The 18,007-nt window shown below is 45.3% G+C and overlaps 1 protein-coding gene across 1 annotated transcript in view; it reads right to left on the minus strand.

Moving 5' to 3' along the window:
• Positions 1 to 313: 313 nt before the first annotated feature.
• The window catches only part of LOC126177150 (UDP-glucosyltransferase 2-like), a 93,264-nt gene continuing 75,570 nt past the window's right edge, over positions 314 to 18,007 (minus strand). The window contains exons 5-7 of the mRNA XM_049924427.1: positions 17,592 to 17,814; positions 9,889 to 10,108; positions 314 to 773 (exon numbers count right to left, since the gene is read on the minus strand). Coding sequence (XP_049780384.1) covers positions 497 to 773; positions 9,889 to 10,108; positions 17,592 to 17,814 — 720 coding nt within the window. The 3' untranslated portion in view covers positions 314 to 496. The remainder of the gene's footprint in view (positions 774 to 9,888; positions 10,109 to 17,591; positions 17,815 to 18,007) is intronic.

Below are 18,007 nucleotides of genomic sequence, written 5' to 3' on the forward strand. Positions count from 1 at the left end.
GAAGTGTTTTCACATTTTCGTCTTTTATATTTAACGTGTTCATTACCAACGAACCTGCCATGTTGCTCTAAACTTCATATTATGCTTGTCATTTGTCTACAGGAAATTACTTTTTTTGGGCTTCCCATTTTGGAAAACTTTTGTAAAACGTGAAATTAGACTAGTTATCGGTCATGTGTAAAAGAGTATAAGATCATAACAATAAATAAATTTATTTCACCTGCTGTCTTAAAAGACAAAATCATACAGCTTTCAGTTTCGAATGAAATGACTTGTTACAAGAGATGATGTACAATTTTATGTTGAGCCTCCTTCTCCACATCATTTTACATAACTTTTCTGGAATCTGGCCATATACGACTAACACCATACTCAAAGACAAGACTTGCGTTTACAATTAACCACATATCGTTTTTAATGTAGGCAATAAACGACAGTTCTTGCCAACGCTCACAGTAAAGTCTTAAGTCCTTCAAAACTAATGAAAAACCGTTCTTCATTGAGTCTTCTGTTTTTTGGTCTTAAATATGACGGAAAACAGATATCTCGCCAGCGAATATATCGCAAATGTAGCGACTGCAGCTACAGCCAGAATGAAGGCGATGACATCTAGCAGCAGCAGCTGGTACCAACTGAGATCCATGGCAGCACTTCGCAGATGTGGAGCTCCCTGGTGCCGTAGTACGTACTCTATCCACCAGACGGCCTGCGGAAGCGACTGCGCCTGGTGCTCGCGATATACTGCCGACAGCTTCTTCATGTTTTCCCGATACCTGTTGACATCACATCATATCACCAGCAAATCTTGAGAGTAAATGAACATAATGCAGTGCTAAGTTTGAAACAGCTTCTCATAAGAAGCGACTTTAAATTTGTTAATTTCGTGCACGTTTGTTTATTTATCAGGTACAGTGCAGCGATTTATTTGCTATGTATTACATAGTCAACTGTCTTCATCACACCAGGCATTTTTTTGTGCTTGAACAACCACTGCAGGTTTTACAGAACCCAGTCTAGTGTTAGCTTTCGCTATTGCATCAGCTCATGTACATACACCGTTTTCTTCTGTGAGTTTGACTCAACTTCTCATAGGAAAGGACTTATTTTAAATTTCCTCTGTGCTCACTGGTTTAATTCGTTGATTTTGTGCCAGTTTGTTTATTTGTCAGGCATATTTACACGACTTATTATCTGTCTAGAGAAGTTCAAAGCACCTATAGGTTATAAACAGTTCTGGTGGTTGGTTTTTGCTATGATGAAGTAATATTTTAAATTCTATTTATAGATTGCGTGAACGTTTTTTTTACATACAGGGCTATTACAAATGATTGAAGCGATTTCATAAATTCACTGTAACTCCATTCATTGACATATGGTCACGAGACACAACAGATACGTAGAAAAACTCATAAAGTTTTGTTCGGCTGAAGCCGCACTTCAGGTTTCTGCCGTCAGAGCGCTCGAGAGCGCAGTGAGACAAAATGGCGACAGGAGCCGAGAAAGCGTATGTCGTGCTTGAAATGCACTCACATCAGTCAGTCATAACAGTGCAACGACACTTCAGGACGAAGTTCAACAAAGATCCACCAACTGCTAACTCCATTCGGCGATGGTATGCGCAGTTTAAAGCTTCTGGATGCCTCTGTAAGGGGAAATCAACGGGTCGGCCTGCAGTGAGCGAAGAAACGGTTGAACGCGTACGGGCAAGTTTCACGCGTAGCCCGCGGAAGTCGACGAATAAAGCAAGCAGGGAGCTAAACGTACCACAGCCGACGGTTTGGAAAATCTTAAGGAAAAGGCTAAAGCAGAAGCCTTACCGTTTACAATTGCTACAAGCCCTGACACCCGATGACAAAGTCAAACGCTTTGAATTTTCGGCACGGTTGCAACAGCTCATGGAAGAGGATGCGTTCAATGCGAAACTTGTTTTTAGTGATGAAGCAACATTTTTTTCTTAATGGTGAAGTGAACAGACACAATGTGCGAATCTGGGCGGTAGAGAATCCTCACGCATTCGTACAGCAAATTAGCAATTCACCAAAAGTTAACGTGTTTTGTGCAATCTCACGGTTTAAAGTTTACGGCCCCTTTTTCTTCTGCGAAAAAAACGTTACAGGACACGTGTATCTGGACATGCTGGAAAATTGGCTCATGCCACAACTGGAAACCGACAGCGCCGACTTCATTTTTCAACAGGATGGTGCTCCACCACACTTCCATCATGATGTTTGGCATTTCTTAAACTGGAGATTGGAAAACCGATGGATCGGTCGTGGTGGAGATCATGATCAGCAATTCATGTCATTGCCTCCACGCTCTCCCGACTTAACCCCATGCGATTTCTTTCTGTGGGGTTATGCAAAAGATTCAGTGTTTAAACCTCCTCTACCAAGAAACGTGCCAGAACTGCGAGCTCGCATCAACGATGCTTTCGAACTCATTGATGGGGACATGCTGCGCCGAGTGTGGGAGGAACTTGATTATCGGCTTGATGTCTGCCGATTCACTAAAGGGGCACATATCGAACATTTGTGAATGCCTAAAAAAAACTTTTTGAGTTTTTGTATGTGTGTGAAAAGCATTGTGAAAATATCTCAAATAATAAAGTTATTGTAGAGCTCTGAAATCACTTCAATCATTTGTAATAACCCTGTATTACGTTTCTGTTTCATGTTTGGTGTCCTCCCTCGTGGCAATTATAAGAAGAGGAACCAACCACAAGAACTGTTTATAGCCTATAGGTCCATTACTCCAAAATCTAAACTAAACAGTAAAAATATGTACATATTCCAAGCCACTGAAGATGCCTCGCAGACAATAAAGACGAAACGCGTATGGTACAAAAATTGTGTTTCATTCAGTTGGCTATGTGGGTTAGCCGCGCGGTCTCGGGCGTCTTGCACGGTTCGCGCAGCTCCCCCTGTTTGAGGTTCCAGTCCTCCCTCGGGCACGGGTGTGTGTGTGTGTGTGTGTGTGTGTGTCATTAGTGTAAGTAAGGTTAAGTTAGATTAATTAGTGTGTAAGCCAAGGGACCGATGACCTCAGCAGTTTGGTCCCATAGTCCTTACCACAAATTTATAAATTTCCATTCAGGAGTAGTCAGACGGTCCAAAAAGTGAAAATTGTCAATATACCGTAATATTACACGCAACTGAGGAAGACAGGAGCACAAAAGTTAAAGATGCGACTGCTGTGTTCAGGTGTGAGCTGATTTGGCGACCCTTCGCTCACAGATTCAGGCAGTGTTGTCTTCGGTCACACTCCTTTAAGGGGCTCCGGAAGGCCCTATACTTGCAATGTTAAAATAACGCTTATAAATTACATCTTTCCTCACAAAGTATTTGAGGTAGGAAGTTGAACTTTTTACAGATTATTTATTGGAATATGGGCTACAACTTAACACAGGGATTTTACAAAATTTTAGTTCAGTTATTAAAGATGATTTTTTTTCAATTGTAATGAAAATTCACAACATTTTTTTGCAATTTTTTATTTATATATTCAAAAATATACAGTTTTTTAGAAAAAGGCTGTGTTAAATTATGCAGAAGGTACTGTGTAACATTTACTGAAAGTTTGAAACAAATATGTTTGGAAGATCCTTAGAAAACATGTAATTAGTATGAGAAAATAAAAGTTTTGGGAATCGAGCGACAAAGATTGGATTAACTTTTTAGTGCATTCCAGGTCCATAGGATGGATTATCTTCATCCTCTGCAAACTCCTCCTCCAGCTTCCTCTTGTTCCTCCTTCTGTTTACTCTTGCTTGTATTTCTAGACTCTTTACAGCCCTGTCTGCAGCCCGAAGGCGTTCCTTGTCTAAAGCAAGCATCGCTCGTACCATGTTAGAACCTATCTTCATTCCCATATTTCTAAATACCTTGCACCTTACAATGTTGCCATCATTGAAAGTCGCAACAGCATCATACACACCAAAGTGAAGTGTTTCTATTCCAACAAATACAGTCTTGGGGATTCTCGACCATATAACACTATTTACACTTTCATTGGCGTTTTGAGTTCTTTCGTGAATACACTTTTTCAACAGTTTAGGTGCTGCTAAGTCTCTGAAAATAGGTTAGCCACAACACATACTTTATCTCACATCACTAAAATGTACCTGATGAACACGGACGTTAATAATAACACCATTTGACAGCAGTTTAACAGCGCCACAGTGGTTCACGCCCATGTAGAACACATTTCAAAAAAAAATTAAAAATAGTTGTAGTCTTCCGAATTGAATAAATTATATATCTATTAAAAGGTGATAGTCTGCAGATTCAGAAAACGCAAAAAAGTAAAAATTGAACTTTTCATGATTTTGAGCCTTTCCGGAGCCCGTTAAGCTACTGCCGATGGGCATCATTATGGGGGGCCAGACGTGAGGATCTGAGGGACGGCCAGCACGTCCCATGAGTCCCTCGATTGGTCCACTACGGTGGCCACACCAGGTACTGCATGCACTGATGTAGACCCATCGCCAGTGGTCGAGTGGAAAGTCGCTCCAAGTTGTGGAAGGCGGCAAAAGACTTTCCGAGTGGCCGATCTGATGCCCCCCTCTTCCCCCCCCCCCACCCAGTCCGTCTGAAGAACATGTTTCGGGTGCTATCTGTGGCCAACGAAGTCCCTGAGCCACATGCAGTCGCTCGTCCTGTTCTAGAGAAAGCCTCTCGGCCTGCAAGATCTGGACATTCACAGAGGCTGGGCTTATTGGTAGTAGGTTGTAATGCATACGTGCCTTCCCTTCACGTGTTTATGCTAATTATTACGCACGTATGAGATCGGGAATGCTCAGATGCAGCCAGGCTATATGTACATCTGACAATTATACGTCAGCACGGAGCATTAACGATAACATCATAGGGAGCAATGTTGTGCAACCTTAGCAGGGACAAAATCCGAGTATTCGGGAGTAGGGTCTTACAGTCGGAGACAGTGTTCTGAGACAAACTTCCGTCACAATGTCCGCAAACGTGACGTCAGATCCGCCTGACAACAACGATCTAAACGCCCATTGGCTGAGAGTTTTTATATATACACTCCTGGAAATTGAAATAAGAACACCGTGAATTCATTGTCCCAGGAAGGGGAAACTTTATTGACACATTCCTGGGGTCAGATACATCACATGATCACACTGACAGAACCACAGGCACATAGATACAGGCAACAGAGCATGCACAATGTCGGCACTAGTACAGTGTATATCCACCTTTCGCAGCAATGCAGGCTGCTATTCTCCATGGAGACGATCGTAGAGATGCTGGATGTAGTCCTGTGGAACGGCTTGCCACGCCATTTCCACCTGGCGCCTCAGTTGGACCAGCGTTCGTGCTGGACGTGCAGACCGCGTGAGACGACGCTTCATCCAGTCCCAAACATGCTCAATGGGGGACAGATCCGGAGATCTTGCTGGCCAGGGTAGTTGACTTACACCTTCTAGAGCACGTTGGGTGGCACGGGATACATGCGGACGTGCATTGTCCTGTTGGAACAGCAAGTTCCCTTGCCGGTCTAGGAATGGTAGAACGATGGGTTCGATGACGGTTTGGATGTACCGTGCACTATTCAGTGTCCCCTCGACGATCACCAGTGGTGTACGGCCAGTGTAGGAGATCGCTCCCCACACCATGATGCCGGGTGTTGGCCCTGTGTGCCTCGGTCGTATGCAGTCCTCATTGTGGCGCTCACCTGCACGGCGCCAAACACGCATACGACCATCATTGGCACCAAGGCAGAAGCGACTCTCATCGCTGAAGACGACACGTCTCCATTCGTCCCTCCATTCACGCCTGTCGCGACACCACTGGAGGCGGGCTGCACGATGTTGGGGCCTGAGCGGAAGACGGCCTAACGGTGTGCGGGACCGTAGCCCAGCTTCATGGAGACGGTTGCGAATGGTCCTCGCCGATACCCCAGGAGCAACAGTGTCCCTAATTTGCTGGGAAGTGGCGGTGCGGTCCCCTACGGCACTGCGTAGGATCCTACGGTCTTGGCGTGCATCCGTGCGTCACTGCGGTCCGGTCCCAGGTCGACGGGCACGTGCACCTTCCGCCGACCACTGGCGACAACATCGATGTACTGTGGAGACCTCACGCCCCACGTGTTGAGCAATTCGGCGGTACGTCCACCCGGCCTCCCGCATGCCCACTATACGCCCTCGCTCAAAGTCCGTCAACTGCACATACGGTTCACATTCACGCTGTCGCGGCATGCTACCAGTGTTAAAGACTGCGATGGAGCTCCATATGCCACGGCAAACTGGCTGACACTGACGGCGGCGGTGCACAAATGCTGCGCAGCTAGCGCCATTCGACGGCCAACACCGCGGTTCCTGGTGTGTCCGCTGTGCCGTGCGTGTGATCATTGCTTGTACAGCCCTCTCGCAGTGTCCGGAGCAAGTATGGTGGGTCTGACACATCGGTGTCAATGTGTTCTTTTTTCCATTTCCAGGAGTGTATGTAAGAGATTGTACTAATGCTTCATGGTACACAAACTGTGTCAGAACACAGTTACACACGCAACGAAGAAGCATGAAAAATTTAAAATAACGGAAAATCCCTTCATTAGCGAAGTTTTATAGAAGCTAGAAATTTAGCGCGAAATTCAATGCGAAATGCTTTTAACAGTTTCCACAGCGAAACTCTGTCTCGAAATATGACAGGAAACCAGGAAACCCCAACAGATTCTGGTCATGTGTAAACTACACCAGCGCCAAGCCGCAATCAACATCTTCACTGGGTGATAGCAATGGCGTGTCACTGATGACAGTGCCACTAAAGCAGAGGTACTGGACACGGTTTTCCGAAAACCCGTCCCAAAAGGACACGAAGTAAACATTCCACAGTTCGAATCGAGAACAACTGCGAGCTTGAATAACTTAAAAGGAAATATTCTCGGTGCAGCGAAGCACCTTAAATCACTTCATAAAGGCAAGGACTCTGGTCCAGATTGTATACCACTCAGGTTCTTTACAGAGTTTCTGATACAATAACTCCATACTTAGCAATGGTATACAAAGGCTCGCTCTTCGAAATATCGTTACCTAAGGACTGGAAAGTTGCGCAAGTGACACCAATATCCAAGAAAGGGAATAGGAGTAATCCACTGAATTACAGACCAATATCGCTAACATCAATTAGCAGTAGGATTTTGGAACATAAACCGTGTTCGAACATTATGACAACCAGCCAACACCGATTCAGAAAATATCGGTCTTGTGCAACACTACCAGCTCTTCATTCTCGCCAAGTAATGAGTGCTATTGACAGGAGATGTGAAACTGATTCCAAATTTTTAGATTTCCAGAAGCTTTTGACGCACTACCACACAAGCGATTTCTAAGAAAACTGCGTGCGTATCAACTATCGTCTGAGCTTGCGACTGGACTGGTGATTTCCTGTCAGAAAGGTCACAGTTCGTACTAACTGATGGAAAGTCATCGAGTGAAAATGGAATTAATATTTGGCGTTCCCCAGAGTGAAGTGTTATAAGTCCCCTACTGTTCCTAATCTACATAAACGACTTAGGCGACAGTCCCATTAGCACTCCTAGATTGTTTGCAGATGATTCTGTCATTTACCGTCTCATAAAGTCATCATACGATGAAACCAAACTGCAAAACGATTTAGACGGGGTATCTGTATGGTGCGAAAAGTGGCAATTGACTCTAAATAGCCGGCCGGAGTGGCCGAGCGGTTAAAGGCGCTACAGTCTGGAACTGCGCGACCGCTACGGTCACAGGTTCGAATCCTGCCTCGGGCATGGATGTGTGTGATGTCCTTAGGTTAGTTAGGTTTAAGTAGTTCTAAGTTCTAGGGGACTGATGACCACAGCAGTTAAGTCCCATAGTGCTCAGAGCCTTTTGAACCATTGACTCTAAATAATGAAAAGCGTGAAGTCATCCACATGAGTGCCAAAAAGAATTTGCTAAATTTCGGTTACGCGACAAATCACGCAAACCTAAAGGCTGTAAATTGAATTACATACTTAGGAATTATAGTTACTTATAACTAAGTTAATAATTTAGCTGGAACGATCACATAGACAATGTCGCGTTTAAAGCAAACAAAAGGTGATGTGTGTGTGAAATCTTATGGGACTTAACTGCTAAGGTCATCAGTCCCTGAGCTTACATACTACATAACGTAAATTATCCTAAGGACAAACACACACACCCATGCCCGAGGGAGGAACCTCCGCCGGGACCAGCCGCACAGTCCATGACTGCAGCGCCTCAAACCGCTCGGCTAATCCCGCGCGGTCCAAAGGTGATGATTTACTGGCAGAACATTGAGAAAATGCAACAGATCTAATAATGAGACTGCCTACATTACGCTTGTACTTCCTCTTCTGAAGGATCTCTGCGCGATGTGAGGTTCGGACTACATAGGAACGACGGCGGACATCGAAAAAGTTCAAGGAAAGGCAGATCGTTTTGTATTATCGCGAAATATGGAAGAGAACTGTACGGATTGGGATGGATATCATTAAAACAAAGGGGTTTTTCGTTGCAGTAGGATCTTCTCACGAAATTTCAGTCAACAGTTTTCTCGTCAGAATGTGAAAAGATTCTGATGGCGCGCACCTACATAGCCAGAAATAATCATCATAAAAAATAAGAGAAATTAGAACTCGCACAGAAAGATTTAAATGCTCGCTCTCTTCGGGCGCCTTCGAGAATGGAACGGTATAGAAACAGCTTGAAGGTGGTTCGGTGAACCGTCTGTCAGGCATGCAATTGTGATTTTCAGTGTAATTGTGTAGATGTCGATGCAGGTGAAGAAAATAATTAACGGAGTAGTGTACCCAGATATGCTGGGAAACCTTTTAATCTTGCTGACTGACGAGGGTGAACAAGAAAGCAGTATAAACTTCGGGAAGGCGACGCACCGCCGGACTATCTCACTACTGCCCGGGATTCCTTCAGCAATCGCCTCCCACGTAAAAGGATTGATTGAGGTGCGACGGTTGCACAGGATATCACATGTATTGACTTTTGCTTGGGTGTAGGGAGGCGGGGGGGGGGGAGGGGGTGGAGTTCGTCAAGGATGCTGTGTTTGCCCACACTTACTGGCTCCTCCACTAGATTTGAAAGCAGTAGCCTATGCCGCAATTAAACAAGGTGTGGTGTCACCGCCAGACACCACACTTGCTAGGTGGTGGCTTTAAATCGGCCGCGGTCCATTAGTACATGTCGGACCCGCGTGTCGCCACTGTTAGTAAATGCAGACCGAGCGCCACCACACGGCAGGTCTAGAGAGACGTACTAGCACTCGGCCCAGTTGTACGGACGACTTTGCTAGCGACTACACTGACGAAGCCTTTCTCTCATTTGCCGAGAGACAGTTAGAATAGCCTTCTGCTAAGTCCATGGCTACGACCTAGCAAGGCGCCATTAACCATTTCTAGAGAGAGTCTCACTTGTATCATCAAGAATGCTGTATACAAATGATGGATTAAAGTTAAGTATTCCAGCAGCTACGTACTTTTCTTTATAGCTTTCATTACGTATCCTGTTTCAGACTTAACGCAAGCCGGCGTGAGTTGACGCGTCCCCTTTCGGCTTCCTCGCCTCGTGTCTAGACTGTCTTGTCTAGACACAACACAAGGTACGCCTGACATTCTGAAGCTAGTTTGGTGAGATGGGATCTATGCCACATAAGCAATGGAAGTCTCATTCAACCTGTTTAACTCTGAGGTAATAGCGTAATGTACTTTTCTAAAAACGGCACCAAAAAAGCGTCTCGAAGTCAAATGAATAAATCAACGTGAATTTTCAGTGTTGTTATTTCCTTTTCAAAACACTGTATTATTTGCAGCAATATTATCCGCTACGTAGCACTACTTGGAAGTCTGAAAATGTGTAAAAGAAAAAATGCTTACCTGGGATCCTCAAGAACCGTTCGTATAGCCTCTAAAACTGTGTCCTTCGTGACGTGCCGGAACTGCAATCTGTAGCCAATCTCAGCAGCTACGAATTTTTCGACATTGTAGTGCTGGTCTCCCATGAACGGAATTCCAATTAGAGGAACACCATAGTAAGTGGCTTCATTGAAACTCTGCAATCCACCTTGCGTGATGAAGACTTTTACTTTCGGATGTGCTGTGGACATAATACAAGCATGTTACTAATAGGTTATAAAAGTAATAACATTTCTTTCATTTGTGAAAATGTTCCAAGACGTAACATATTTAAAGAAGGTATTCTAGTAATTAGATTCTAACATTAAACATTTTCAGTTTTGCAAAGTTAAAATATCTGTCAAGACCTCCTAGTCACTTATCAAGTAAGGCATAGATGATGCCCAATTAAGTATCTGATCCCTTCTGGAATAAAGCTCCACATAAGCACATGTGAACGGATCGGATAGCACATGGGACATGTAAACTAGAGTACTGCAAGACGTAGAAGACTAGGTAGGATGTTTCCACGACAACGAACCAAACTTTCAAGGATAATGCAGAAACGAATAAACTAAAAACTAAAATAAGGATTCTGAGCCTTATTGTCGTTTAGTGAACTAAGCATCGATTTTATTAATGCCCATAAAAATTGTTTTATGGATGAGGGAGTTTTAAGGCTAATAAAGCCTGAATTTATTAAAACACATTTACTATTGTATTGTAATATAATACAAATTATCATAGAAAAACCTAACAGTGAGTTAAAAGGAATTAAATTTTTAGCTGGGTGATCACTGACTAAAGAGTAGAAGAGCCAATGACTCTTGCACTAGTTATAATCTATGCCCAACTGAAAGTGCTGGAACAGAACATAGTTTTGAAATCTTCGCTGGTCTTGTCCAGTAGGCACATAAAATACAGGGCCATGTCCAGAGATAACTAATGGACTGCTGTCCTGTGACCAGCAGAAGTTGTGACACTACTGTCACATTTCGCTATGTGGTAATGTTCATTTTCGGCCACTGTTTCGTGAATGTTATACTGTGTGTGCTGGATATGTGAGTCAAGAAAGAAAATGTTGCATTTTTCCTGTTAGGAAGGTTGACTACAGGTGTGGGCTCTGGGTCCTACTGTAGGCAAACGGCGGTCAGTGAATCTCATGAAGAGGTGAGACTCCACAATGGAATTAGACCACTGGCTTGTTCGTGCTATTGTGGTCAGCGCCGGTGCTGTGTCTATATGTGGGCAGGAGTCGCCACGCTACTGTTGCCATCCCGAGAGAATAACTGAGTCTAACTATGTTGACTAACCTGCGTGTACTACAAAGACTGAGACAACGCGATGTCCCCCGACCAGCAAGGGGATGATGGTTGGCTTTCGCTACAAATATTTTGTTGACCCTATCCTATTGTGTCACTCGACCTCCTCATCTGATTCGATGTGGCCGGCCAAACTAAGGAAACTGTTAAGTCTCCAGGCTGTAGTAGAGGGTTCATCTGTAACTGCCGTCTGCATGCTGGCTGATTTGGGAAAATGTAAGTGTCGGCAGGGTAATCCATACTGTGAGCCGTTATTGCTTCATTAGGTTGCCATGCATTTGAATTACTTAACTGGTTCCGATTTTCTGGTTCTTCTGATTCGTTTATTTTTACGCTATTTTGTCGAAAGTCGACATGTTGAGAAACGTGGCTGTTGTACTTAAGGTTTATAATTTATATAAAAAACAGCTACCAGCCACATTATTTTTGAATTTACACTACTGGCCATTAAAATTACTACACCACGAAGATTACGAGCTACAGACGCGAAATTTAACCGACAGGAAGAAGATGCTGTGATATGCAAATGATTAGCTTTTCAGAGCATTCACACAAGGTTGGCGCCGTTGGCGACACCTACAATGTGCTAGACATGAGGAAAGTTTCCAACCGATTTCTCATACACGAACAGCAGTTGACCGCCGTTGCCTGGAGAAACGTTGTTGTGATGCCTCTTGTAAGGAGAAGAAATGCGTACCATCACGTTTCCGACTTTGATAAAGGTCGACTTGTAGCCTATCGCGATTGCGGTTTATCGTTTCGCGACACTGCTGCTCGCGTTGGTCGAGATCCAATGACTGTTAGCAGAATATGGAATGATGGGTTCAGGAGGGTAATACGGAACACCGTGCTGGATCCCAACGGCCTCGTACCACTAGCCGTCGAGACGACAGGTATCTTATCCGCGTGGCTGTAACGGATCGTGAAGCCACGTCTCGATCCCTGAGTCAGCAGATGGGGAAGTTTGCAAGACAACAACCATCTGCACGAACAGTTCGACGACGTTTGCAGCAGCATGGACTATCAGCTCGGAGACCATGGCTGCGGTTACCCTTGACGCTGCATCACAGACACGAGCGCCTGCGATGGTGTATTCAACGGCGAACCTGGATGCACGAATGGCAAAACGTCATTTTTTCGGATGAATCCAGGTTCTGTTTAGAGAATCATGATGGTCGCATCCGTGTTTGGCGACATCGCGGTGAACGCACATTTGAAGCGTGTATTCGTCATCGCCATATTGGCGTATCACCCGGTGTGATGGTATAGGGAGCCATTGGTTACACGTTCGGTCACCTCTTGCTCGCATTGAGGGCGCTTTGAACAGTGGACGTTACATTTCAGATGTGTTACGACCCGTGGTTCTAGCCTTCATTCGATCCCTGCGAAACCCTTCATTTCAGCAGGATAATGCACGGCCGCATGTTGTAGGTCCTGTACGGGCTTTTCTGGATACAGAAAGAGTTCGACTGCTTCCCTGGCCAGCACATTCTCCAGATCTCTCAGCAATTGACAACGTCTGGTCAATGGTGGCCGAGCAACCGGCTCTTCACAATACGCGAGTCACTACTCTTGATGAACTGTGGTATTGTGTTGAAGCTGCATGGGCAGCTGTACCTGTACACGCCATCCAAGCTCTATTTGACTGAATGCCCAGGCGTATCAAGGCCGTTATTACGGCCAGAGGTGGTTGTTCTGCTTACTGATTTCTCAGGATCTATGCACCCAAATTGTGCGAAAATGTAATCACACGTCAGTTCTAGTATAATATACACTCCTGGAAATTGAAATAAGAACACAGTGAATTCATTGTCCCAGGAAGGGGAAACTTTATTGACACATTCCTGGGGTCTGATAGATCACATGATCACACTGACAGAACCACAGGCACATAGACACAGGCAACAGAGCATGCACAATGTCGGCACTAGTACAGTGTATATCCACCTTTCGCAGCAATGCAGGCTGCTATTCTCCCATGGAGACGATCATAGAGATGCTGGATGTAGTCCTGTGGAACGGCTTGCCATGCCATTTCCACCTGGCGCCTCAGTTGGACCAGCGTTCGTGCTGGACGTGCAGACCGCGTGAGACGACGCTTCATCCAGTCCCAAACATGCTCAATGGAGGACAGATCCGGAGATCTTGCTGGCCAGGGTAGTTGACTTACACCTTCTAGAGCACGTTGGGTGGCACGGGATACATGCGGACGTGCATTGTCCTGTTGGAACAGCAAGTTCCCTTGCCGGTCTAGGAATGGTAGAACGATGGGTTCGATGACGGTTTGGATGTACCGTGCACTATTCAGTGTCCCTTCGACGATCACCAGTGGTGTACGGCCAGCGTAGGAGATCCCTTCCCTACACCATGATGCCGGTTGTTGGCCCTGTGTGCCTCGGTCGTATGCAGTCCTGATTGTGGCGCTCACCTGCACGGCGCCAAACACGCATACGACCATCATTGGCACCAAAGCAGAAGCGACTCTCATCGCTGAAGACGACACGTCTCCATTCGTCCCTCCATCCACGCCTGTCGCGACACCACTGGAGGCGGGCTGCACGATGTTGGGGCGTGAGCGGAAGACGGCCTAACGGTGTGCGGGACCGTAGCCCAGCTTCATGGAGACGATTGCGAATGGTCCTCGCCGATACCCCAGGAGCAACAGTGTCCCTAATTTGCTGGGAAGTGGCGGTGCGGTCCCCTACGGCACTGCGTAGGATCCTACGGTCTTGGCGTGCATCCGTGCGTCGCTGCGGTCCTGTCCCAGGTCGACGGGCACGTGCACCTTCCGCCGACCACTTGCGACAACATCGATGTACTGTGGAGACCTCACGCCCCACGTGTTGAGCAATTCGGCGGTACGTCCACCCGGCCTCCCGCATGCCCACTATACGCCCTCGCTCAAAGTCCGTCAACTGCACATACGGTTCACGTCCACGCTGTCGTGGCATGCTAGCAGTGTTAAAGACTGCGATGGAGCTCCGTATGCCACGGCAAACTGGCTGACACTGACGGCGGCGGTGCACAAATGCTGCGCAGCTAGCGCCATTCGACGGCCAACACCGCGGTTCCTGATGTGTCCGCTGTGCCGTGCGTGTGATCATTGCTTGTACAGCCCTCTCGCAGTGTCCGGAGCAAGTATGGTGGGTCTGACACACCGGTGTCAATGTGTTCTTTTTTCCGTTTCCAGGAGTGTATTTGTCCAATGAATACCCGTTTATCATCTGCATTTCTTCTTGGTGTAGCAATTATAATGGCCAATAGTTTATGAACCGCCAGCCGAGCAGATCTTGTTGCGCTTTCTCCATATAGTCTTCCACATATTTTGGTACACCCCCAGTGTTACCACAATTTATAACTGGTTGGGATTTGGAGAAATTTGCTGTCTGCAAAAGTTATTGTGCTTTATAGCACTCATTAGAGGAAATAAATATCTGTTACCTTAGCCTTTATTTAAATTACAAGGTGCTTTAAACTATCCTGTAACTTTTCTGTGGCAGGGCGAACCTATAATAAACATAACGAGTTATGCATCAAAGTTGTGCTGTGACCACGCTTTCGTTGTGGCCGGTGACCAACGATCAGTCATACAACCAATTCAGAGAACAGAACAAGCATTTCACTCACCCTTGATTTGTGTGATCCGAAATTTGTTTTATAACAAGCGATGCACTGACGCTTGTCTCGTAATCAATGATTTATTTGGTGATAGGCATTGCACGCGCTTGTCTTGTACGGTTACTGCCTTGTAACGGAAATTGGGCTTTACTGTCTTGTGTTATCACAGGTTTGTTTTTTAATGATCATTGCACGCAAGTTTCTTCGCGCGTCACCCACCCACCAACCGAACCATTGAACTTTCGAGGCATAAACAAATAATATCTGGCGAAGTGTCAGTGGTACATCGCTAATACCGCACTCTGGCGGGTGGTCTCGCTGTAGGCGGAACCCATACGTCAGAGTAGGTTTGTTAATAGCCTTCTATTTAGCGTCAGTAAACGGGAAAATCAGCGCCAAGTTTGCGAGGCTGACTTACCATCTGCAACTTTTTTTACGTTGCTTTCGGCCACTGCACTCTTCAGCTGTGAATGGTCGTGTGTCTCAAAAGCGAGGTCACCATATGTTGGTATACTTAACACTGCGTCACACTAGATACTGTGGGCGTCTCGTTGATTGCTACAGCCACCAATTCAATATATTGTATTCGCTAAACATGGGAAAAAATGTTAACAAATAGGGTGAAATTGACCGTCATCCTTAGCGTGGACGTCATGCTGTTAACAGAGCCGGAAAACAGGGCGACAGATCGCTTCCACGTGGAACTCCATTCTCTTGTCAGAGTGATCTTACAGGATATCCTCAATCAACAGGCCGGCCGCTGTGGTCGAGCGGTTCTAGCTGCTTCAGTCTGGAACCACGCTGCTGCTACGGTCGCAGGTTCAAATCCTGCCTCGGGCATGGATGTGTGTGATGTCCTTAGGTTAGTTAGGTTTAAGTAGCTCTAAGTCTAGGGGACTGATGACCTCAGATGTTAAGTCCCATTGTGCTTAGAGCCATTTGAACCATCAATCAACATGGCAGTGTGAAGTCGTCTTCCGAAGGCTTACTACAGGAGATTTCAGACGATATAATAGCTTCTGGAGGTATCGTAAACCTCCTCAAGAACTAAAAAGCATAGTATGAGATAGTGACTGCATAGGAATGCAAGATTTATTGCTGTCTATAGTAAACTCAGTAGTGGTGGTATTACACTTCCGTACACACAATGGAAGCAGCTGAGATCCCTGCCTGGATTCAAGAATCCTGGCTGTGCGTTAGAGAAGCTAGTAGCCCGCAAGTTGTTATACAGGGTGATTCAGAAAGAATACCACAACTTTAGGAATTTAAAACTCTGCAACGACAAAAGGCAGAGCTAAGCACTATCTGTCGGCAAATTAAGGGAGCTATAAGGTTTCATTTAGTTGTACATTTGTTCGCTTGAGGCGCTGTTGACTATGCGTCAGCGTCAGTTGATGCTAAGATGGCGACCGCTCAACAGAAAGCTTTTTGTGTTATTGAGTACGGCAGAAGTGAATCGACGACAGTTGTTCAGCGTGCATTTCGAACGAAGTATGGTGTTAAACCTCCTGATAGGTGGTGTATTAAACGTTGGTATAAACAGTTTACAGAGAATGGGTGTTTGTGCAAAGGGAAAAGTTCTGGACGGCCGAGAACGAGTGATGAAAATGTATCACGCATCCAGCAAGCATTTGTTCGCAGCCCAGGAAAATCGACTCGCAGAGCTAGTAGAGAGCTGCAAATTCCACAATCAACTGTATGGAGAGTCCTACAAAAAAGGTTAGTTATGAAACCTGAACGTCAACTACCCGAGGCGATGGATCGGCCGCCAGGCAGCCCGTGACAGAGCACTTCATCACTGGCCTCCAAGGAGCCCTGATCTTACCCCCTGCGATTTTTTCTTATGGGGGTATGTTAAGGATATGGTGTTTCGGCCACCTCTCCCAGCCACCATTCATGACTTGAAACGAGAAATAACAGCAGCTATCCAAACTGTTACGCCTGATATGCTACAGAGAGTGTGGAACGAGTTGGAGTATCGGGTTAATATTGCTCGAGTGTCTGGAGGGGGCCATATTGAACATCTCTGAACTTGTTTTTGAGTGAAAAAAAACCTTTTTAAATACTCTTTGTAATGATGTATAACAGAAGGTTATATTATGTTTCTTTCATTAAATACACATTTTTAAAGTTGTGGTATTCTTTTTGAATCACCCTGTATAACGAGGGCAGGCCTCTTAAGGGCCGGGATTTGAGAATCTCGGTACTGCGTTGGGGAAGCTTGTTGTAACATAGCCAGATTTATGAGTGATTGTCGATATTAATGAGAGGGGTCTTTGACCAAGGACAACTTTTGAAGCAAAAGCCTCAGAGTAAATTTACCATAATTTGGCGGTTCTCAGGTCCAACAGAAGAGCTTTTTCTTGGCTGACTTGTCCCTTCTAATATTCCAGCCCAGTCTGCACTATTCAGTCACTGATCGACCTCTGGTTATTCCATGTGTTTACCGTCTCCGTTAACAAATAAAGTTAAACAAAATATCACACCAGACTAATCTGTAAGTGACAAGTATCGAATGGACACATACAGTTCAGGTTCAAAAAAGATTTCGTTTGTAATCAACCTATTTGTTTCGTTGACATTTGGCGTTGCGTAAAACACGAGGTGCCAAGACGCATTAGAAACACTAATGCACAGCATTCCTCCACAAAATACTACTACTACTAATAATAATAACAATGATAATGATAATGATAATGATAATGATGATGATGATAGTGTCACTAGGGCACTTATACGTTATACCTAGCACGGATTGTTGTGGGAACCACTTGGACATTTTTACGTTCGGCGGCAGGTCTGACGCATCGTCCGTCTCCCACTTCCAGAGCACCCTCTGCGGCAGCTGGGAGAAGGCGTCGAGGAAGGCCCGTCGCTTTTCTGGTGGCATTTTACTGCTCAGTACGTTGGTGCCCAGGCTGAAGTAGATGACGCCTTCAGTCGCTCCGTCCAACCACTCCTGTATGTCCTGTTGGCGAAACAGAACAAATGTAGGTGCATAATTGCCGTTGCATCTTTTGAGATCAGACGAAATGTATTCATTAATAAAGTAGATAAATTACTCGTATAGGCTTCTTTCATAAATGTGCATCCAAAAGAGAACATAGCGTTGCGCTGATCAGCAAAGGAATCAGAGATACACTATGTTATCAAAAGTATCT

The sequence above is a fragment of the Schistocerca cancellata genome, chromosome 3 (assembly GCF_023864275.1).
Source record: "Schistocerca cancellata isolate TAMUIC-IGC-003103 chromosome 3, iqSchCanc2.1, whole genome shotgun sequence".
NCBI classification, from domain to species: Eukaryota; Metazoa; Arthropoda; class Insecta; order Orthoptera; family Acrididae; genus Schistocerca; species Schistocerca cancellata.